The sequence below is a fragment of the Puma concolor genome, chromosome A2 (genome assembly GCF_028749965.1).
Source record: "Puma concolor isolate L17-30 chromosome A2, mPumCon1.1.hap2, whole genome shotgun sequence".
In the NCBI taxonomy this organism is placed as follows: Eukaryota; Metazoa; Chordata; class Mammalia; order Carnivora; family Felidae; genus Puma; species Puma concolor.
In genome coordinates, this window is record NC_141668.1 from 99,866,678 (window position 1) to 99,891,069 (window position 24,392).

Below are 24,392 nucleotides of genomic sequence, written 5' to 3' on the forward strand. Positions count from 1 at the left end.
TAATTGTGAGACCATAAATTTGACAAAGGGTCAGAGATTGGTGTGCTTGGGCAGACTCCTTTCTGGTCATTTGCAGCTGAAAGACATCTGAAAACAAAATGAGTGTCATATAGTTTATCATTTGTGTACTTAGTGAACTCCTGTCAGTTTCCAAAACACAGTAACCAATAGAGAAAATCATGAAGTGTTGGCATCAGCAACAATTCCAGTTCAAACAACTCAAGATCAGCCTCTCCATCATCCAGTTAGAAACCTATGTTTAGAGCTGCCTATTTTTCCTCAGGTGGATTAAGACAGTGTAGGCAAGCTATGGTCAACCTGACCATGGTCGAACTTGCTTAGATGAGTTCAACTCTGTACCATTCCAAAAAGTAATTTTCAATTATTTCTTTATTCTAGAGTAAGTGACATATGTATTTATTTGAAACCACTTACCTAGGGTTGCCTAGGTGGCTCAGTTGAGCATCTTACTCTTTATTTCGGCTCAGGTCATGATCTCATGGTTTGTGAAATCTGTGCTGGCTTGCTTCAGATTCTCTCTCTCTTACTATCTCTCTGCCCCTCCTCTGCTGGTGCTCTCTCTCTCTCCATCTCTCTCAAAATAAAAATAAAACCACCTACCTATAAAGCATCATAAAATTACAAATAGTTCATCACGAAAAGGCAAACTCAAGTAATCAGAATTATGTGTTGCATGTTCAATAAATACTCAAGAGACCATAGTAGACAGATGAGTCTATAGGCCTGGAAGATTTGTTCAGGGCCATTGCAATGCAGATTTTCTCCACCTTTCTCAAAAGCCAGGGGACTATATAATAAAACCTGAAGTTCGTAATTATCCTAAGGCATTGTCTAATCCAGTGGAAAGTAAACCAAAACAAACAAACAAAAAACAACAACAAGGTTTTCTGGAATATCTAGAATATTCAGTTGTTCAGAAACAAAAATGCCCCCTTCCTGGATAAATGAAAAGTCTAATGTATTTTTTCCTTTCAAATTGATTAAATGACAAATATTTTGAATTCTTAAATGTTACTTCCTTAAAAGAGGCAAACGTTCCTAATACTGGCAAACGTTTTATTGCCCCAGTTTTGCAATAATTATAAGTGAAAAAAAAGAGGAGTAAGAGAAGATAAACAGTACAGAAAAACAATAAAAGCATTCAGACTTTTCAGTTGTGCAAAAAATTTTGTATACTTCTGTTAGTTGTAAGCAATTGCCACAAAGAAAACAGAGTACATCTTCTTGTGGTATCTATGTAACCTGAAAATTTGTGGAGGGAAATGTTATAGAATTTAACTTGTAATTAATATTAAACATTATGTTTATACTAATGAAACACATAATTTATGGACTATGAAGTAACATGTATACACTATTTTTTAAAGTTTATTTATTTTGAGAGGGAGGACCAGAGGGAGAGGGGGAGAGAGAATTCCAAGCAGGCTCTGCATTGTCAGCTCAGAGCCTGATGCAGTGCTCGAACTCATGAACCGTGAAAACATGACCTGAGCCAAAATCAAGAGTCAGATGCTTAACTGACTGAGCCCCAATATACACACAGATTTTTAAGATATAACTTGAGACTTAAAGAAGCTTAGTTTTTGTGGCTGTGGGTTATATTCCCAGACCCCTAAGCTTTTATTCCTTTTATTGTATAGAATAAAACTTTGGTGGGAAACTTTGAGAAGCATGTCTTAAGATATTAGATAATCCTTTTAAAAAACACCTTTATTGAGGTATACTTGATATATAATACACTGCACATATTCACCGTGCAGTTTGGTAAGTTTTGATGTATGTATACATCTGGGAATACATCCTAGCAATTTAGGTAATGAGGTTATGCATCACCTGCAGAAGCTTCTTCATTTTCCTTTGTAATTTCTCTCTTCATCCCTCCTCACCATCTGTCAACTAGGCAAGTGATCTCTAATCTGCCTTCTGTCAGTATAGATTACTTTGCACTGCCCAGACTTTTGTATAAATGGAATAATACAGTATGTGTTTTTTGAGGGAGTGTGTTAAAAAAAAGGAAAGAAAGAAAGAAAGAAAGAAAGAAAGAAAGAAAGAAAGAAAGAAAGAAAGAAAGAAACCTTGTTTAGAGCTTCCAGTACTTCAGAAGGATTGAGACAGTGCACGCTTCTACAAGCACAAATGGACCCTATACAGAGTTACCAGTTCCCACATGTAATGTAAAGAAATGGAGATAGCTAGTTTCTCGGGCAAACTATTCCACCTAGATTCCCAGTGTATCCTGCTTTTAGCCCCCCTGCAAGTGTTATGATGACAAATACGTATGCTCATTAGTATTATGTGCAATATCGAACAGTAGTTTCAGCTCAGGCCACATCAAATGCCAACCCAGCTCAGCCTACTGCTTCACAGCCTCTACATTTGGCACATGTTCCTGGGGAGTAATCTCACCAGCTCCAAATCTAGTGGTTAAAGAAAATGGATGCAAAGGAGGATGTTCAAATGAATGCACAGGGAGGGTCAGTGCTAAATGAAAATGTCAGTTGACACTGGCTAGATTGGAGGTACATGTTTTCACAAGCTGCAGTTCCCTTCAGCACAGTATATTTCTTTTCTTCGTTTTTTCAGTTTATCATGGCAACGGAAGTCATGTTACTAGTTTATGTACAGCAAGTTGGATGATTTCCTGTTAGGCAAGAAAGAGGTCAGCACACAGGCTCCCTGTAACATTGTCACAGTTAACACTGATGGGAAACAAACATGAAAAAGTAGAACATTGTATGGATGATGGGCTTAATGGTGAGGGCTGTGAAGGTGCAGATGAAGATGACCATCAATTTAAAGACCTCGAGGGCCGCCTGTGTGGCTCAGTTGGTTAACTGACCGACATGGGCCCAGGTCATGCTCTCGCAGTTTGTGAGTTTGAGCCCCGGGCTCTGTGCTGGCAGTTCAGAGCCTGGAGCCTACTTTGGATTCTGTGTCTCCCCCTCTCTTCCCCTCCCTTGCTCACGCTCTGTGTCTCTCTGTCTCTCAATAATAAATAAATGTTAAAAAAAAAAGGACCTCGGTTAATGGCTTTTGCTTGGTCTTTTATCACTGCGTTCTGTACCTAATACCAGAGGGGCTACCAGATGTCAGCAGTTAAGCATGAAAAGTTATTGCAGCTGAAGAGGAGGGTTTGACTTTAGGAAAGTGTTTTAAATTTTTTTTTTTTTCAACGTTTATTTATTTTTGGGACAGAGAGAGACAGAGCATGAACGGGGGAGGGGCAGAGAGAGAGGGAGACACAGAATCGGAAACAGGCTCCAGGCTCTGAGCCATCCGCCCAGAGCCTGACGCGGGGCTCGAACTCACGGACCGCGAGATCATGACCTGGCTGAAGTCGGACGCTTAACCGACTGCGCCACCCAGGCGCCCCAGGAAAGTGTTTTAAATAATAGTGTAGTGTAGTGTGTGTGTGTGTGTGTGTGTGTGTGTGTGTGTGTGTGTGTGTGTGTAAACACACACATACATGTTGTATATAATTAAATATATAACCTTTTTATTATGTACAGAGGTTTTTTTTTAAATGTAAGCCTATATATATGAATACCATAAACACAAATGGATTGCTAACTGTGTGACTTTTAAAGATGCTAACAGAACATAGTGTAACAACATTGATCTTCCAAACTTTATTCATCTCAATTATATATATTATACCAAGACAGACATATTTATGAATCTTATTTTTTGTTTTAAGTTTACTTATGTATTTTTGAGAGAGACAGAGACAGCACGAGGAGGGGAGGGGCAGAGAGAGAGAGAGAAAGAGAGTGAGAGAGAATCCCAAGCAGGCTCTGCAGTGTCAGTACAGAGCCCAATGGAGGCGTGAACTCCTGAAGCATGAGATCATGACATGAACCGAAACCAAGAGCTGGATGCTTAACCAACTGAATGACCCAGGTGCCCCTATGAGTCTTATTTCTTTTTTTTTTTTTTTAACATTTATTTATTTTTGAGACAGAGAGAGACAGAGCATGAACGGGGGAGGGTCAGAGAGAGAGGGAGACACAGAATCTGAAACAGGCTCCAGGCTCTGAGCGGTCAGCACAGAGCCCAACGCGGGGCTCGAACTCACAGACCGCGAGATCATGACCTGAGCCGAAGTCGGACGCTTAACTGACTGAGCCACCCAGGCTCCCCGAGTCTTATTTCTTAAAAGAGCTGCTTTGTGTATAAATATCTATGGTTAGTAGTTCAGTGTGTGTACCATTCAGTGTGTAATTTAATATACTTTCTATGAATTATTCTGAAAGTTTTAAATGGATGATCTCACAGTTATTAATGAAGAATGTTACTGAGTTTAAATGTGCTACTAGCTTCTTGTCTAGCCATAAACCAAGAAACTTAGCAGTGATCTTAATTTTATTGGGTAAGGGACACCTATTTTAAGAGCATGTATCATCTATTGGAGTTAGTACCTTAAAGAAAAGATAGCTCTTCAGTGGAATCAACAGTGGTATAAAATATTTTATAAAGGCAATATAAAAGATAATACTTTTATAAAATCAATTATCCTAGAAATCATTTTACATTACGAGAAAATTACGGACCAGTAACTCTCATGAGCATAAATGCAAACACTCTTAATAAGATTTTAGCGAATAGAATCATCAATAAATAAAAAGGATAATACATGGTGGCCAAGTGATGTTTATCCTAGGAATGAAAGGCATCATCAGATCAATAGACTTTAAGAAGAAAAAAAATTATATGATCATCTCAATAGATCAGAAAAGGAATTTGATTAAACTGTTTTTAGTTTAAAAAACCATAAAAACCATTTATAGTTTTAAAAAACAGCAAAAATATGAATAGAAGGAAATATTCACATCATGATAAAGGGTATCTACAAAAAAATCTACAGCTAACTTAAGTTTTCATGGTAAAAGACCCAAAGTTTTTCCCCTTAGATTAGAAAGTAGGCAAGAATGTCTACTGTCACTAATCCTAGTCAAAATCATAGTGGAAGACCCACCCAGTGCAATAAGGCAAGAAAAGTAAATAAAGCACTGCAGATTGGGAAGGAAAAAATGAAACCATCTCTATTTATGTCTGACTTTATGGTCTATCTAGAAAATCTGACAGAATCTACAAAAAAAGCTGCTAGAAGTCATGAGTTCAGCAGGATTACAAGATCCAAATCGGCATATAAAAATCAATTATATCTTTGCAATAAACAATGAGAAGTGGAAACTAAAAAAACATACTATTTACTAGCACTAAAAATCATACTTAGGTATAAATTTAACAAAACATGGCAAGATTCATACACTGAAAATGATAGAATGAAAGAAGTCAAAGAAGACCTAAATAAATGGGGATATATACCATGTTCATGGATTTGAAGATTCATTATTCCAGGATATTTGTTCCCCCCCCCCCCCAAACTATATTCAATGTAATCCATTCAAAATCCTGGCAGTTTTTTTCTTTTTGGTAGAAATTGACAAGCTCATCCTAAAATTTATATGTAAAGCCAGGAAAACTAGAATTTTTGAAAAGAAAAAAAAGTTGGAAGGTTGACAGTAACTGATAGTTAGGTTTATAGTAAGTTTATAGTTAACTTTGTAGTAAGGTTAAAACTTACTATAAAACTACAATAATTGAGACAATATCCACCCCCAAAAATGCAAAGGCATTTAAATGGAAAAAGAATAGTTTTTCTCAATAAATTTTTGTTGGAACAATTGGATATCATATGCAAAGAGGAAGAAAAAAAAAAGAACCTTGCTGGCCTCCAGAGGAGATGGCACATGAGCTGGGTGTGAAGTCTGGGTATATTTACATACAAGCCTGGCATACTTCTGCCTCATTGTAGGCAGTTGGTATAGAGCCTGTGGAATACACATTCTAGAGGCTGCATCTCTACCTATCAAGAGCCCTTATATCTACCTTAACACCGTATATAAAAATTCAAATCAGAATATAAACTATAACCTGACTAAAACTGTAAATCTTAACTATAAAACTGCTAAAAGAAAGCATAGGAGAAAACCTTTGTACCCTTGGGTTAGCCAGAAGAATGATATATTAAAATTTTTGTGATAAGTTGGACTTCATCAAAATTAAGAACTTTAACTTTAGCCTCTCAAGAGCCATTCTTAGGAAAATGAAAAGACAAGCTACAGACTGGAAGCCGTTTGCAAATTACAAATTTGATAAATGAACAAAATGAATATATTAAAAACACATAAAGAACTCTAAAAACTCAATAACAATCCAGCAGAAGGTGGCAAAAGATTTTAACAGATGCTTTAACAAAGAAGATACAGACATCTATAGGCAGATGGCAAATAAGCACACAAAACAATGCTCAACATCACTAGTCATTATGGAAATATATGTAGAAATCAGAGATACCACAACATACCAATTATACTGGCTAAAATGAAGAAGAGGAGAAAAACCTGATAGTACCAGGTGTTGGTAAGAATGTAGAACTCAGACATTGGTGGTGAGAATGCAGAATAGTACATATAGCTTTGCCAAGGTTCACTTCAGTAAATAGTTTCACAATTTCTCATAAAATTAAACCCATACTTAACATGTGACCCAGCAGACATAACATATGTATGACTTAACATAATTCACAAACATATGACTTAACATATGACCCAGCACTCTTATACCTAGGTATTTACCCAAGTTAAATAAGAACTGTGTTTATACAAAAACTAGTCCATGATTGACTATAGTGGTTTTATTCATAAAAGAATGAATTATGAATTCATTCGAGCTTGGAGCGTCAGAAATGTTCTTCCTTTGCTAAATGGATAAACAAACCAGGATATGTATACAATGGACTACTACTACTTAGTAATAAAAAGAAAGAAATTCCTGCAGCATGTAACAACATAGATGAAAAATGCATTGTTCTAAGTTGAAGCCAGACTCAAAAGACTATATACTGTATGACTTCATTTATATGACTTTCTGGAAAAGGCAAAACTGTTGACACAGTAAGCCAATCAATGGTTGCCTGGAGTGGGAGTTGGATTTGACTTTTACAAAGGACGTAGGTAATTATGGAGGAGGCTGATAGAATTATTCTATATCTTGTGGTAGTAATATGTATGTTGGTCAAAACTCATGGAAATGTACACTAAAATGGGTGAATTTTATTAGATACAAAAAATCTAACTGATAGTATCAAAAAGGGCTTCGTAAGATCCTTGGGTCTTGAAAGTTTTGAAGGTGTCCTGGTGGGGAGTAGGGAGGAGCTCAAGGGACAAAGGATTTGCAAAGACTTAAAGGTAGCAAACAGTGGTGCCTGGGTGGCTCAGTTGGTTAAGCATCCAACTCTTGATTTCGGCTCTAGAGACTTGAGATTTGAGATTTTTGTGAGATTGAGCCCTGCATTAGGCCCCACACTGTCAGCATGGAAACTACCTGGGATTCTCTCTCCGTCTCTGTCTCTGCCCCTCCCTCGCTCATGCATTCTCTCTCTATTTCTGTCTCTCAAGCATTAAAAAAAATTTTTTAATATTTATTTATGGGAGAGAAAGAGAGAGCACAAGCAGGGAAGGGGCAGAGAGAGAGAGGGAGACACAGAATCTGAAGCAGGCTCAGGCTCTGAGCTGTCAGCACAGAGCCCGACAAGGGGCTTAAACTCACGGACTGCAAGGTCATGACCTGAGCTGAAGTCAGACACTTAACCAATTGAGCTTCCCAGGTACCCAGTAAGTAAGCATTTTTTAAAAAGATACCAAACATACAAAGTTTTACATACTTTCACTTGTTTGGGAAGTCAGAAGTCTAAAAATACACAGTGGGAGAGGTGACCAGGAGAAGTAGACCGGATCCAGGTTTGGAACACCTCAATTGTTTGGTAAAGAAGTCTTTGTAAGACTTTCATATTTAATTACAAGACTTATATTGTTTCATGTTTTATGATTATATCCATTATTTCCAAGCCCTGCAGGCATCTGCCCCCCTTGAAGCCTTTGAAAGAATACCTTCCTCTGTCCCATATACCCCCAGATAACATTAACAGTGTGGCTCACCTCAGTTCATTCAGGTCTTTGTTCAAAGCTGCCTCCTCAGAGAGGCCTTCCCTTACCACCCTATCAAAACTGAGACCCCCCCTCCCTGCATCCCCACCCCATCTTCTCCTTTCTATTCCTTTTACCCTACTTCATCTATCCTGGTAATGCTCACTATCTCTTGACATTTATTCATGTGTTGATTTATTTGCTCTCTTCCTTCTTTGAAATTTCTTTAAGAGCAGGGTTTGTCTAAGATATATCCCCAGAGCCTCACACTTTTTGGAGTAAACCATATATGCAAAGGCCCTGAGGTGCAGATGACCATGACATGTTAAAAGAGCAGGAAGTGGGGCGCCTGGGTGGCTCAGTCAGTTAAGCGGCTGACTTCGGCTCAGGTCATGATCTCGCGGTCCGTGAGTTCAAGCCCCGTGTCGGGCTCTGTGCTGACAGCTCAGAGCCTGGAGCCTGTTTCAGATTCTGTGTCTCCCTCTCTCTCTGACCCTCCCCCATTCATGCTCTGTCTCTGTCTCAAAAATAAATAAACGTTAAAAAAAAAAAAGTTTAAAAAAAAAAAAAGAGCAGGAAGAAAGCCAGTATGACAAGAGGGAGGGTGCTAGGTGATGAGCTGAGAGAGGCAGGGGACAGGTCATGAAGGCCTTTGTAGACCACAACAAATGGTTTGGGTTTTATTCTGCATATAATAGCCTCTGGAGAATTGTAAGCTGGGGGACAAGGAGGGGATAACATCATCTGATTATATTTAGTCTAAAGATTCTTGCTGCTATATGAAGAATAGAACAGAGGCACCTGGGTGGCTCAGTCGGTTAAGCGTCCAACTTCAGCTCAGGTCACGATCTCGCAGTCCGTGAGTTTGAGCCCCGCGTCGGGCTCTGGGCTGATGGCTCAGAGCCTGGAGCCTGCTTCCGATTCTGTGTCTCTTTCTCTCTCTGCCCCTCCCCCGTTCATGCTCTGTCTCTCTCTGTCTCAAAAATAAATAAACATTAAAAAAAATTTAAAAAAAGAATAGAACAGGGCAAGAAGTAAAGCAGTTATAAAAGCTATGGGAACAGTCCAAAGGATGAGATGGTAGCTTGGATTAGGGGGTAGCAATGAAGATGGACAGAAGTAGATAGAAGGCTTATGGATGGATCTTGGCCATTTATGGGTGAATTGGGTATGGAATGTGGGGCAGAGAAAAAAGGCCAGGATAACTCCCAAGTTTAAGGACCTGAGCAACCTAGTAGATGGTGGTGGCATTACGGAGATGGAGAGTGAGGGAAATATACCTTGGGTGAGGGGTTGGAGTAGAGAATGAAAAACTTTTCATGTTTTTGTTCCATGAACAACAAGGGGCAGAAGGTTTTTTTTTTTTTATGTTAAAGTATTTTTTTTGTTGGGATATAATTGACACATAATAATACATTAGTATCAGATGTACAGCATAATGATTCAGGATTCTTTTCTTTTTTAAAGAACTTGGGCTTTGGTGTTTTTCTCTCTTTAGCTGGTGTCTCAGTTTAGGCTGCTATGATAAAGCAGAGAAAGTACCACAGACCAGATGGCTTATAAACAACAGAAATCTATTTCTTACAGTTCGGGGGCTAGAAGTCCAAGATCAGGCTGTGTGGTGGGGTTCTGGAAGGGTGCTCTTCTGGATTGCAGATTGCTGACACCTGGGCAGAGAGCAGGGCGAGGAAGCAAGGTCTTTTGTGACTCATAAGGGCACTAATCCCATTCATGAGGGCTCCTACCTTATGCACTCATCTAATCCTAATTACCTCCCAAAGGCCCTACTTCCTAATACCGTTATATTGGGGGTTAGGATTTCAACATATGAATTTTAGGAGGACACAGTCAGTAACAGGAAAATGGAGGCTTTAATCAGGGGAGGGACTTAGTTTTTATCTTAAGCAACTGCTCTGGCAAGCCTGTCGATGAGACATGGAAAGGGTGACATTAGGAGTGAGAGCAGTTGGTGATTTAGTGTGGCATCAGGTGGAGACAAATCCTGGGTCAACACTAGAGCAGTTTACACAGGAAGGGGCAGAATTAGTGGGAAATGGTGATACCAGATATCTCCGGTGACAGGTGAGTCCTAGGTGATGTTCCCATTTCTATGCTCAGAGACATCCAAGAAGAACTGGGTGTAAGGAATGTGTAGATAATTTTTTATCAGTTTGGATTATATTAAGTGGCTCTATACCTTTAAAGAACTGACTTGATTTTTTCATTCTGATACTATTTGCATACAGCACCCAACAGTATACCTGAGTAATAGGTAAGCTACCACAGTACCGTGGGAGTGAAGTTGGTTGGAATGCAGACAGCCAATGTGGAATCTGAACAAGGTGACTGCTCATGGTTTTCCCTGTGTTCTGTGTGCCAGCATCTCACTAAGCACCTGTGGCCTTGGAATGAGTCCCAGCTGTATCAGATTTGTATGTCCACTGGAGGAAGGATTCAGGGAGTACAGAGGTACAGCTTAACGAGGAAAATCTCTTATCTTTGGAAAGGTGGCAAAGTGGAGTACCAGATGTGAGGAGCCTTCTCCATGGATGATACACTTGAGCTCCTGTAGAAATATATCTTGGGTGGAGCTGACTTCTCTCCGAGCTCTCATTTCAGGGAGTGTCCTATTTGCCCCTTGTATGCTGCAACTTTTGGTTCTGGGTTGTCTCCTTTCCTTCCTTGTCTGGACTCTGACTGGTCCTGGTAACAGGTCTTTGTTTTGCTGTTCTCTGCTAGATGCATGGACTGTTTTTAAATCTTACCGTGGTCCCGTGTTTTTCAGCCTGAGAGAAAGTTTGGAGTGGTGGTGGTTGGCGTTGGCAGAGCTGGCTCAGTGCGGATCAGGGACTTGCGGAATCCACATGCTTCCTCGGCGTTCCTGAACCTGATTGGCTTCGTGTCCAGGTGGCTGGCATTTGTCTTGTGCCTTGTAATTCATGGGAAGACCAGTGAGAATGGATTAGGGCTTGGGACATAGAGACTCTCCAGACCCAGGAGAGAGAAAGCCAGCTCTGGGGTCATTCCAGAGAACTGTGCTCAGGGTCAGCCCCACAGGATCAAGTTTGGATGGCTTTGGGGTCTGGAGTGCTGGGCCTGCAGCTGGGGTGTAAGGCGAGTCAGCCTTGATGGGACTGTGAAGACAAAGGCAGAGAAGATGAGAGCAGTGCCTAATAGTTACAGAAGGGTCACAGTGAACACATGTGGATTGGCTAAAAGAAGGCATTAGGTGTGTACCAGTTAATCATTATGTCAGTTATGATGGCCATCTATGTAGTGGCCCTGGGTTTTATAAGCCTTTTCAGCTATTTGACATAAATACCATTATCAACCCTACTTTACAGATACAGAAACTGAGCGACAGAGGGGTTAAATAATTTGACTATGGACACACAGCTGGAAAGTCTAAGACCTGGATTTGCATGCATGTCTTTTTGATTCCAAAGCCCTTCATCTAAGCAACATGTGTTCTTTTCCTTTGATACTTTTGAGCCTTACTTTTCTTTAAGGTTTCGTTTATCTCCTATAACTCAATCAAAACCAGACTTCCCACCATGTTTCTTCTTCCCTGACCCATAGGGAAGGTGCTCAGCACCTTCCTTCATCACTTACCACTTCCTCATACACACCATTCACTGAACTAACACCATATAACATCATTTAGGAGTATTAATTTATGAGTGAACAAGATGTAGGCACTTTCTTGGCTAAGGAGAGGGGGTGGCATGCAACTTAGACACCTCTCTGCTTTCTAGCGCTTTAGAGAAATCAAATAAATAGTGGCACAAAGCATGTTTTAACTCCTGTGATGGTCCCTGCAGATGTTTTTTCCATATCTTAATTCATGGGACCTACTTTCCTCCAGTTTACCTGTCTCAAACCTGGCTTTTCCCTTAAGGATATGAAGTGGGTTTTGGGATAGTAGAAAGACCCAGAAGTGCTAGGAATCTGCCCTTGGGCAGTCTTCTCCTCTCAGTAAGATTCTAAGGGAGTTGCACACAAATGGGAGATCAAAATTATTATTAGCACTGTAACTCCCATTGCACCCCTGCCTGAAGCCAGGTTGAACACAACACTTGGGCTCAAGGCTGAACAGGGCCTCTCTTTGTCCCATAAGCCCCAGTCCCCTGCTAGCTGGCTGCTGTGACTGATACAGTCGAAACTCCTAAGCTACCCAAGTCAGGAGGGAAGATGGCCTGCTTTACAGTCCTGCCATTCTCACACTCTTCCCCATTCTTCATGACCTACCCGCTGTGTTGTAGCATCTCTCTTGGAAGCCTACTCTGAAACCTTAAAGTGGATGTTCCCTGCCTTCCTTGAATTACCCACCTATACCCCCAACACAACATTTCTCATATTAATGTTGTGATGTTGCTACATTTCTGCATGTGTGCCTTCCTTCCTCTTTTAGACTGTGAATGAAGTCTGGTATAGTCAGTGTTTGGCCAAATGCTTGGAGCTGGCAGTGATCATAGAGACCACTTCTCATGAGATAAAAGGAGATCAGTTATTTTTATTTTAGAGATGGAATAATTCAAAGACCGCCATGTCATATAGGCTGTTAGCAGTAGTGTTGGCACTCAGTGCCAGATCTCTTGACTTAAACCCTGAGGCTGTTTTTCTCACTCCATGTTGGAAACTGTCCTGGAAATGGGACAGAGGAAATTAATTTCTTTATATCCAAAAGCTAATTATCAGGACATTGTTGGGAGGAGAAGAGAAGGATAAATACAAATAAATACAAATATAAATATAAATATAACATATATATATGTATGTATATATGTGCTCATTTATTTATTTGATATTCTGTGTACTTTTGAGTTGCATTTCTGTTATTTTAACTAGACGAGAGCTCGGGAACATTGATGAAGTCCAGCAGATTTCTTTGGAAAATGCTCTTTCCAGCCCAAAGGTAGAGGTTGCTTATATCTGCAGTGAGAGCTCCAGCCATGAGGACTATATCAGGTGGGTTTTCAATGTAGGTATTCCTTGCCTTGCACAGTAGTGCAGGAGTATAAAAATGACTGGGAAAGCTGAAATCTTGCAAAGAACTTTTAATAATCAAAGGGAAAAGGGGCACCTGGATGGCTCAGTCGGTTAAGCGTCCAACTTCAGCTCAGGTCATGATCTCATGGTTGGTGGGCTCGAGCCCCGTGTCAGGCTCTGCGCTGACAGCTCAGAGCCTGGAGCCTGCTTCAGATTCTGTGTTTCCCTCTCTCTCTGCCCCTTCCCTACTTGCACTCTGTCTCTGTCTCTTGAAGATGAATAAATGTTAAAAAAAAAAAAAGAAAAATTTTAAAAAGGGAAAAATTACAGTGGGGCCATTACCTTTAAAAATTGTCAAAATCCTAAAAACTCTTACTATTGGTTATAAAAATATAAGAAAATGAAAATTATGTAAAACTAAAATTTATTTAGTACACCGTAATTTAAAACAATAGAAACAAAGAATTAAAGAGTTTTCTTTGTAAAAAACTGACAGTAGTTTGAATAGTGTTGGTTTCTTCTCATGGTAGGATGTGGAGCCAGCATCTATTCTGTGCCTTGGCAGATTGTTGTAATCCTTTCTTGTGCTTTTAATATTGTTAAATATCTCCAAGAGTTCCTTTAATATGAAGTATTTTTGCCAAGAGGTGAGGAAAGAAGTAGTGGTGGCATCGATATCATAGAGCAAGGGAGGTGACATGTTCCTCTGCCCCAGCTTCAAATGCAAAGCTTAGAGCCCTTGAGGCATTGGGTGGTACTGACCCTGGAAGGAGGAGCCCCACAGGATCTGGCGGCTAACAAGGCAGTACCAGTCGCCTCCCTGAATCTCACTGCCCTCTTAGGTCCTTACATTAAATTGAAGCTGCCACCGTGCTATTCCCCAGGAGTAAGCTGCTCCCTCCTTGTCACTCCAACTCTAGTGTGGAAAGAAACACCTTTCCTTGGTTCCCTTTAACCCACTTTGGCACCAGAATGTATTTCCTTAAAAAGGTAATTGTGTAATTTTCATCTTATAAATGTTTGTACCTTAAGAGTATCTAGAAAATAAAATCCAAACTTCTGAGCGTAGCATTCTGGGTTCTTCACAGTCAGACTCTCAGCTACTTTCATGATTTTGTTTCCCTCTCATCCCTGAGTCCACTTCCCTGCCATGCCGAAATTCATACTATTATCCAGATGGACAAATTTCCCATAAATATCCACACCTCTGCATATGCTGCCCAAAGTGAAATTCCCTCATCTTGCATGTTGCACCTGGAAAATGCCTCCTATTTCAAGACCCAATTCAGATGTAGTTACTGAAATCTTCTCAAACTGCCTCAGGCAGAGCTGCTGTCATGGGTTCATGGGTTTGGTAGTCTTTATTTATAGCTATCATGTGGTAATAGACAATTTTCATATTAATGTCTTTTATTTCTCCTCCAGAGTAGCTGATAAATAGTGCCTAATTGAATACATGAGTAGTTGAATGGATGCATGTTCAAATTAACACATAACTGGAAAGTCATTCTCCTCTAGCACATTAGAAAATAATAGGAAGTACAATTCGTCCTCCTTATCCTCTGGCCCCAATTCTCAACTGATTCTCATCTGTAGTCCTACATAACTTGGAGATTTATGTGTATTTATAACATTCCATTCTCTGTTATGCAGGGCATTTTAGTGAAGCTTACTTGAATATATTTTCTCTCTCTTTTTTCCAAAGGCAGTTCCTTAATGCTGGTAAGCATGTCCTTGTGGAATATCCAATGACACTGTCTTGGGAAGCAGCTCAGGACCTGTGGAAGCTCGCTGAGCAGAAAGGTGACGTATGTTCTGTCTGGAGCACAGACTCTCTTTTAGAGTTTCTGCCTGTAAGATGTCTTTGGTACCATCTTTATGCCTTTAAAACTTAACCCTATAGGGGCGCCTGGGTGGCGCAGTCGGTTAAGCGTCCGACTTCAGCCAGGTCACGATCTCGCACTCCGTGAGTTCGAGCCCCGCGTCAGGCTCTGGGCTGATGGCTCAGAGCCTGGAGCCTGTTTCTGATTCTGTGTCTCCCTCTCTCTCTGTCCCTCCCCCGTTCATGCTCTGTCGCTCTCTGTCCCAAAAATAAATAAACGTTGAAAAAAAAAAAATAAAGAGCCCCCTTTAAAAAAAAAAAAACAAAAAAAACTTAACCCTATGTCAGATATGTTACTGGTCCTGTGGGCTCCCAACCCCCTACTCATCCCCAAAATTGTAGGCACGCATAAGGAGCACGTGTGGAGGGCCAGCAGGGCAGAGGGATGCGTGGGAATTTGCACATTTTTGTTAGAGACTTATCAGAGTCTTTTACTCTAATGAAAAGCATGAATTAGCTTTGCCCTGTGCCAGTGCCATGATATTATTTTGGTGTTATTCATATGAAACATTGCTAGTAGAAAAATGCCCAAGTCAGAGTAATGCACACCCAAGTCTTATATGCATACTTTTTTAAATTTTTTATTCAAAAAAAATTTTTTTAATGCTTATTTATTTTTGAGAGAGAGAGAGAAAGAGACAGAGTGTGATTTTGGGAGGGGCAGAGAGAGAGGGGGACATAGAATTCGAAGCAGGCTCCAGGCTCCAAGCTGTCAGCACAGAGCCTGAGGTGGGGCTTGAACCCGTGAGCAGTGAGGTCATGATCTGAGCCGAAGTCAGACGCTTAACCGACTGAGCTACCCAGGTGTCCCTATTTTTTTTATTTTTTAATTAATTAATTTATTGTTTAATTTACATCTAAGTTAGCATATAGTGCAACAATGATTTCAGGAGTAGACTCCTTAATGCCCCTTACCCATTTAGCCCATCCCCCCTCCCACAACCCCTCTAGCAACCCTCTGTTTATTCTCTATATTTAAGAGTCTCTTATGTTTTGTCCCCCTCCCTGTTTTTATATTCTTTTTGCTTCCCTTTCCTTATGTTCATCTGTTTTGTATCGTAAAGTCCTCATATGAGTGAAGTCATATGATATTTGTCTTTCTCTGACTAATTTCGTTTAGCATAATACCTTCCAGTTCCATCTGTGTACTTGCAAATGGCAAGATTTCATTCTTTTTGCTAGTGCTGCTATAAACATTGGGGTGCATGTGTCCCTTCGAAATAGTACACCTGTATCCCTGGGATAAATACCTAGTAGTGCAATTGCTGAGTGTAGGGTACTTCTATTTTTAATTTTTTGAGGAACCTCCATACTGTTTTCCAGAGTGGCTGCACCGGTTTGCATTCCCACCAGCAGTACAAAAGAGATCCTCTTTTCTCTGCATCCTTGCCAACTCTGTCGTTGCCTGAGTTGTTAATTTTAGCCATTCTGACAGGCGTGAGGTGATATCTCATTGTGGTTTTTTTTTTTTTATTTTTTTTTTTAACATTTATTTATTTTTGAGACAGAGAGAGACAGAGCATGAACAGGGGAGGGGCAGAGAGAGAGGGAGGCACAGAATCCGAAACAGGCTCCAGGCTCTGAGCTGTCAGCACAGAGCCTGACGCGGGGCTTGAACTCACGGACCGTGAGATCATGACCTGAGCCGAAGTCGGACGCTTAACCGACCAAGCCACCCAGGCGCCCCTCATTGTGGTTTTGATTTGTATTTCCCTGATGATGAGTGATGTTGAGCATCTTTTCATGTGTCTCTTAGCCATCTGGATGTCTTCTTTGGAGAAGTGTCTATTCATGTCTTTTGTCCATTTCTTCACTGGATTATTCACTTTTTGGGTGTTGAGTTTGATAAGTTCTTACAGATTTTGGATACTAACCCTTTATCTGATATGTCATTTGCAATTATGTGCATACTTTTGTAGTTTGTGTTGTTTCTCAAGAGGAGTATTTATCAAATATCTCCTACATGTTAGGAACTTGGGAACTCTACTACGTGCTTCATATATTATTTTGTTTAATTCTAGAAACTCTTGGAGGTAGGTATTTTCTCTTATGCATAGGAGCTTATGTATAGGAATCCATGGCTCAGAGAAGTTCAGTAATTTGTGCCAGATCACAAAGCTAGTAACAGGACTATATTGAAAGATAGAGATTTGAATTCAGTCCTTTCCAGCTCTGAAGTCTACATTCATTCCTCTAAGCCATACTGCCTTCCAGAGATTTTTGTTTTTACATTACCTGCACAAGTCCCTCTATGGAGGCAACAAGAATTAACTATAATGTTTAATGATTAAGGGACCTAGTTACATGAAGTTGAAATTAAAAACTCTTTGTTTCAACATTTGCTATTGAAAAGCTTTAATATATGAGCAAAGTATCATGAACAATTGCATGAAAATCACCAAAGAAAGCACCTTATGCTTATCACCAGTGTAGACTGGTCAGACTTTATTGAAACTCTTGTAGCACTCTGTAGCACTGGGATGTGCTGCTGAAGGACAGAGCCCATCGCCACAGCAGCTAAGCAGTGCCTAGAACTGAGTAGACCTTCAGGAGGTGTTTGAATGAGGAGATAGAGAATTACTGCTGTGAGTAAGAGGAGCTTTGAGGCCATCACCTTTGTATATTATTTTCCTATAGCACAGATATCCATGGACAAAGAACAAGACACCAAAGCATACACCATAGATTTCTTGCTAACTGCAAAGGAAAGAAAAAAAAAATGTGCCTTTACAATGAAGAGCTCTGTTGTTCTCATCCTAACTGAATGATTGCTATGATATGGGTCAGTCTGATGATACATACCATCTGATGTGATGTACACAGTGTCAATCATATAATTGAGACTTACAGGACATGCAAGGATAAAGGAGCAAATTAAATGGCACTGTAAAAAATCAAGCAAACTAGAATGTGGAACATGCTACAAAATAACAGGCTAAATTTTCTCAGAAAGGTAATATCCTGCACATAGTGACTTCCTTCCAAAGTGTAAATATAGAAAGGAGGGGAAAAGAGTACACTTTACACTAGAGAAACCAAACACTACCTTAGCTAGTTGATCAAAAGTAACATCAACAGTGGTAAGTTATGATAATAGGACATATTCTTGATATGATATGATGAGAATGGTTCATTACCTCTGTAGTTTTCCTCCCCTAACCATAACCCCAGTGTGATCATGAGAATAACATCAGAAAAATCCCAGTTGAGGGGCATTGTACAAAATTCCTGGCCAATACTCTTCAGAACTGTCAAAGTCATTAAAAAACAAAGGAAGTTTAAGAAACTTTCTAACCCAAGAGGAGCCTAAGGAGATATGATAACTAAATGTGATGTGGTATCTGGAAACAGAAAAAGCACATTACGTGTAAACTAAGGAAATCTGAACAAAATATGGACTTTAGTTAATTAAAAATAATAAGCTTAGTTTTTTAAAAACTAAGGATAAGTGTTATATTAAAAATTTTTTTTTTCAATGTTTATTTATTTTTGGGACAGAGAGAGACAGAGCATGAACGGGGGAGGGGCAGAGAGAGAGGGAGACACAGAATCGGAAACAGGCTCCAGGCTCCGAGCCACCAGCCCAGAGCCCGACGCAGGGCTCGAACTCGCGGACCGCGAGATCGTGACCTGGCTGAAGTCGGACGCTTAACCGACTGCGCCACCCAGGCGCCCCGGATAAGTGTTATATTAGAGCCTTGGTATTATCTCCATTAGCAAGCACAATCTGGGTGGATATGTTTAGATCATTAATGGCTTTTAAAAAGAAAAAGGTTCTTAGCAATGAAACTGACATTTTTTCCTCTAGGCAAGTATGTATAACTCAGAGCGTTCATTAAGCAGTTTTTACACAATAGTTATTATGTATGAGATACCGTACTTATTAACAATAGAGATAATAAAAAGATGACCCTTGCTTTTGAGGAGCCCACATTGCCATATGTTCACAACTAGGTAACATTAATCTGCTGAAAATGAGTTGAAAATGTAACTATAACATTTACATTGTAGCCCAGGGAAGTAATAATTTTATTCAACTTGGAATACCTAAATGCAATATCATTTTGTATGGCAAAAGTTAAGGATAATTTGGGAGTAATGTCAGCAAGATGGTGGAATAGGAAGCACTAGGACCTCATTCTGCCGTGGAGACACTGACTTAAGAGCAATATATAGACCATATTGCCTTTGTGAGAATTCCAGAAACAATTTAAGTGGTTGTAGTCACCCAGGCATACACAAAGCCAAGAAGAGCTGCGTTGAAGCCGGTAAAAAGGTTCATTGCATTTGCTCGGCTTCACCCTGGCACAACAGGGTGTGATCAGGACAAAACTCCCAAGTCTTAGCTTCTCCCTTGGGGGAAAAAAGAAGAGTGGAACCTGCATCTAGTGTTCTGGTTTTGCAAGGGCTGCTTGAGAGACTGGTTTCTATCTCTCTTGACTTGGGGTGCTGAAGGAAGCAGTAGTGTACTTTAGATGCGAGATTAGAGGCTGCCAAGAACAAGGCAAACTCTATGATTTGTTATAGCAACAGAGAGACTGCAGTACTGCATAAAGAAACCAGGGTGAGCAAGATATTAGGTTTTTGAGAACAGGGGCAAACCTCTTTCACTTGGAAATTATACACATAATCCCAGAGAAGATACATCCCCAGGAAAGATTTGAGAATTGCTAGCCTGTCTGGAGAAGGTCTTTCCTTATAAAAAGTCAGTCTGTAAAGACTGGGAGAAGTGGCTGTTTTTCCAAATATTCAGATCTCAACAAATGATCACAAGGCATAAAAAGAAACAAGGAAAAATTGGCCTCTTAAAGGAACAAAATTAATCTCCAAAAACTAATCCTAAAGAAATAGAGACCTATGAATTATCTGATAAAGAATTCAAAGTAACTCTAAAAGATAGCTAAAAGAGGACACAGACAAGTGAATAAAATCAGGAAAACAGTGCATGAACAAAATGAATATATCAACAAAGAGCTGTAAACTATAAAAAACAAAAAAAATTCTAGAGATGAAGAATAAAATGACTGAATTGAAAAATGTGCAAGGGTTCAACAGCAAACTTGATCAAGTGAAAGAATTGGTACATTTGAAGATGGGTCATTTGAAATTTGAGTCAAAGGGGCAAAAAGAAAAAGAATGAAGAAAAGTGAAGAAAGCTTAAGGGATTTATGGTACACCATCAAACAGATCAATATATGTATTATACAAGTCCCAGAAGGGAGCAGTGAGCTTATTTGGAATAATCATGGCTGAACACTTCCCAAATTTGAGGAAGGAGATGGAATACAAATTGAAGACACTTAATGAACTCCAACTAGAGTAATTCCAGAGATCCACACCAAGACACATAATCACACTGTAAAGACCATAAAGGCAGAATCTTGAAAAAGGCAAGAGAAAAGTGACTTCTCAAGGAGCTCTTAATAAGCTTATCAGCAGAATTCTCAGCAACCTTGTAGGCCAGAGGGAGTTGGATGATATATTCAATTTATTGAAAGAAATACAACTGCCAACCAAGAATACTATATTCATCAAGACTGTGCTTCAGAAATGAAGGTGAAATTAAGACTTTCCTGGAAAAACAGCAACTGAGGGAATTAATCACTACTAGACTTATTCTACAAAAAATGCTAAAGGGAGTCATTTAAACTGAAGCAAAAGGATTTTAAACAGCAATTAATCATATGAAAGTAAAAAGTACTCTGGTAAAGGGAAACATAAAAAGAAATATAGAATCCTGTAGTATTTTGTTGGTTCATAAATCATCAAACAATTTTTTTAATGTTTATTTTTGAGAGAGAGAGCAAGAGCATGAGCAGGGGAGGGGCAGAGAGAGAGGGAGACACAGAATCCGAAGCAGGTTCCAGACTGTGAGCAGTCAGCACAGAGCCTGTGTGCGGCTCAAACTCATGGACCATGAGATTATGACCTGGGCCGAAGTTGGACATTTAACTGACTCAGCTACCCAGGCACCCCAATCATTTTTAATTCTAGTATGAAATTGGAAAGACAGAGCATAAGAAATAACTATAAATCTATGTTAATGGATATACAATATAAATAGATATAATTTGTGATATGAGTAAAATAAAGTGGGAGGTTGGAAATGTAAAGGAATAAAGTTTTTGTATGCAGTTGAAGTTTTTATTTAAGTTAGATTATTATAATTAGAAGCTTTATTTAATTCCCACAGTAACCACATGAGATGTGCAAAAGGAAATGAGAAAGGAATCAAAACATGTCACAAAAAAAAAAATCAACAAAACACAAAAGAAGGCAGTAAGAGAGGAAAAGAAGGACAAAATACTGCAAGAATTTATAGACAACAGTTAACAAAATGGCAGCAGAAGTTTTTTTTTCTGTCAGTGATTACTTCAAATGTAAATGGTTAAACTCCTTAATCAAAAGACTTAGATTGGCTCAGTGGATTAAAACAAAACAAAAACAAGGTCCAACTGTATACTGTCTACAAGAGACTTCAGATCTAAAGACACATATGCACTAAAAGGATGGAAAAAGATATTCCATGTAAATAGTAACCAAAAGAGCAAGAAGACATAAATTTATCAAACAAAATAGGCTTTAAATCAAAAAGTGTCATAAGAGATGAAGAAGGACATTATATAATGATAAAAGGGTCAGTTCACCTAACATTAGAGCTCCCAAATGTATGAAGCAAACATTGTTGAAGGGACACAATAATAGTAGGAGACTTCAGTACTCCACTTTGAGTAATGGATAGGAAAACCAGCCAGAAGGTCAATATATGAAACAGAGGACTTGGACAACACCAATTGAACAGACATATAGAGAATACTTCATCCAATAATAGCAGAATACACATTCTTCTCAAGCACACATAGATTATTCTCCAGGACAGACTATATGTAGGCCACAATAAGTCTTAACAAATTTAAAAAGATTGAAATCATGCTAAGTGTCTTTTCAGAACACAATGGAATGAAACTAGAAATCAACAGCAGAAGAAAAACTGGAAAATCCACAAATACATGAAAATTAAACAGTATACTGTTAGTTAGCCAATGGGTGAAGGGAAAAATCACAAGAGTGATTAGAAATATCTTGAGAAAATGAAAGTGAAAATGCAGCATACCAAAATATATGGGATATAGTAAAAACAGTACAAAGAAGGACATTTATGGTGGTAAACACATTAAACAAGAAGGAAGATCTCAAGTCAACAACCTAACTTTACACCTCAAGGAACTAGAAGACTGAACTAAATCAAAAGTTAGCAGAAAAAAAGGAAAACAATAAAGATTAGAATAGTAATAAATAAATAAATAAATACATACATACATATATAAATAAATAGAAAATAGAAAATTTCAAAGAAACTAAAATCTTTTGAAAAGATTTAAAAAATTGACAAACTCTTAGCTAGATTAACTAGGAAAAAAAGATTCAAATAAACAAACTCAGAAGTGTAAAGGAGACATTATGACATGCTACAGAAATAAATGTATTACAGGAGACTACTATGAACAAGTATACTCCAACAACTAGATAACATAGAGTAAGTGGATAAGTTCCTAAAAACAGACAAAATACCAACTGAATCATAAATTCTGTACATACCTATAACTAGTAAGAAGACTGAAACAGTAACTTCCTAACTAGAAAAGCCCAGGATCAGATGGCTTCACTGGAAAATACTACCAAACATTTATAGAAGTAACAGCAATTCTACTCAAAACTTTCCAAAAAATTAAAGAGGAAAGAACACTTCCAGACTTATATGAGGCCAGCATTGCCTGATACCAAAGCCAGACAAAGTTAACTACAAGAAAAGTAAAGACCAGTATATCTGGTTTCTGCAGATGCAGAAATTCTCATCAGAATGTTAGCAGCCTAGATTCAGCAGGACCAAGTGGGATTTATTCCTGGGATGCAAGAATTGGGTCAACATATGAAAACAAAGAATGTGATACACCACATTAAAAGAATGAAGGACAAAACCCACATGATCATCTCAATTGTTGCAGAAAAATGCATTTGACCAAATTCAACACCCTTTAATGATAAAAGCATTCAACAAACTAACAATAAATAGAAGGAAACTACCTCATGATAATAAAAACTATATATGACAAACCGCAAAACATTGCTGAAAGATATTGAGGTGACTGCTTCAAATACACAGACATCAATGCAAAAGCCATCAGAAATAGGAAAAAAAACAAGCATGACATTATCAGGAACACAATAATTTTCTAATAACTGACACAAAAGAAGTGGAAATCCACAAGTTACCTGAAAATTCTAAATAATTATTTGAAGGAAGCTCAGCATGATTCAAGAGAACAATAAACAAACTCAGGAAAACAATGTATGAACAAAATGAGAAATCATAAGATGAATACATTTTGGAGCTTAAGCATATAAGTGAATGAAATGAAAAATTCAGTAGAGAGCTTCAACAACAGGCCCAATCAGGTAGAAGAAGGAATCTATGAATGTGAAGACAGGTCTCTTGATATTATCCAATCAGTGGGAAAAAAGAAATTAAATTGAAAAAGAGCAAAGAAAGTGTATGTGAATTATGGGACAACGTCAGTTGAAACAATATTCACATTATGGGAGTCCCAGAAGGAGAAAGGAGAGCAAAAGACAGGGAAAACTTATTTGAAGAAATAATGGCTAAAAACTTTCCAAAACTAGGGAGAGATGCAGTCATCCAGGAACATGAAGCTCAAGTGTCCCCAAAATGATTTAATCCAAAGAGATCACATTGTAGTCAAGCTCTCAAAAAAATCAAAGAATTCTAAAAGCAGCAAGAGAAGAAAGACTCACCACATACAAGGGAATCCTGATACAGCTGTCAGCAGACTTCTCAGCAGAAGGCCCAACAGGCCTTCCACGTGCGCAAAGAAAAACACAATCAACCAAGAATACTTCAGAACTGTCAATCACAAACTTTAGAAATGAAGGAGAGATAACGTCTTTCCCAAGCAAATAAAAGCTGGGGTAATTTATCATCATTAGATCTGCCTTATAAGAAATGCTAAAGGGAGTTCTTCAAGCTGAAAGGATGTGAATTAGTAACACGAAAATATATGGAAGTATAAAATTCACTGTTAAAGGTAAATATATAAATATATAGTTAATTTTCTGAATATTGCAATAGTGAACTCTAGCACATAGGTTAAAAGACAAAAGTGTTACCTATCAATGATGTAAATGACTTACATTCTCCACTAAAAGACATAGGGTGGCTCAATGAATTACAAAAATAAATAAATAAATAAATAAAAATCCAAGTATATGGTGCCTATAAGAACACTCATAGACCAAAACTAAAAGGATGGAAAAATATTCTATGCAAATAGAAACGAAAAGAAGCTGGAGTAGCTATACTGATATTAGACAAAATAGACTTTAAGTGAAAAGCTGCAGCAAGAGATAAAGAAGATAAAGGGATCAATTCACTGAGAGGTTGTAACAATAGTAAATTTTTAGGCATCCAATAGGGGCACCTGGGTGGCTCA

At 38.8% G+C, this 24,392-nt stretch overlaps 1 protein-coding gene and 1 pseudogene across 6 annotated transcripts in view; both read left to right on the forward strand.

Moving 5' to 3' along the window:
* The window catches only part of BLVRA (biliverdin reductase A), a 54,927-nt gene that overhangs the window by 16,715 nt on the left and 13,820 nt on the right, over positions 1-24,392 (forward strand). For 3 of the 6 annotated variants that reach the window (XM_086697047.1, XM_086697046.1, XM_086697043.1), the window contains 3 exons: positions 10,798-10,919; positions 12,861-12,980; positions 14,707-14,804. In XM_086697047.1, coding sequence (XP_086553173.1) covers positions 10,798-10,919; positions 12,861-12,980; positions 14,707-14,804 — 340 coding nt within the window. Of the gene's footprint in view, positions 1-10,258; positions 10,355-10,797; positions 10,920-12,860; positions 12,981-14,706; positions 14,805-24,392 lie in introns of those variants that run through there. The other 3 variants (XM_086697048.1, XM_086697049.1, XM_086697044.1) reach the window with 2 other exon arrangements.
* On the forward strand, positions 5-2,703 carry LOC147583360 (homocysteine-responsive endoplasmic reticulum-resident ubiquitin-like domain member 2 protein pseudogene; annotated as a pseudogene).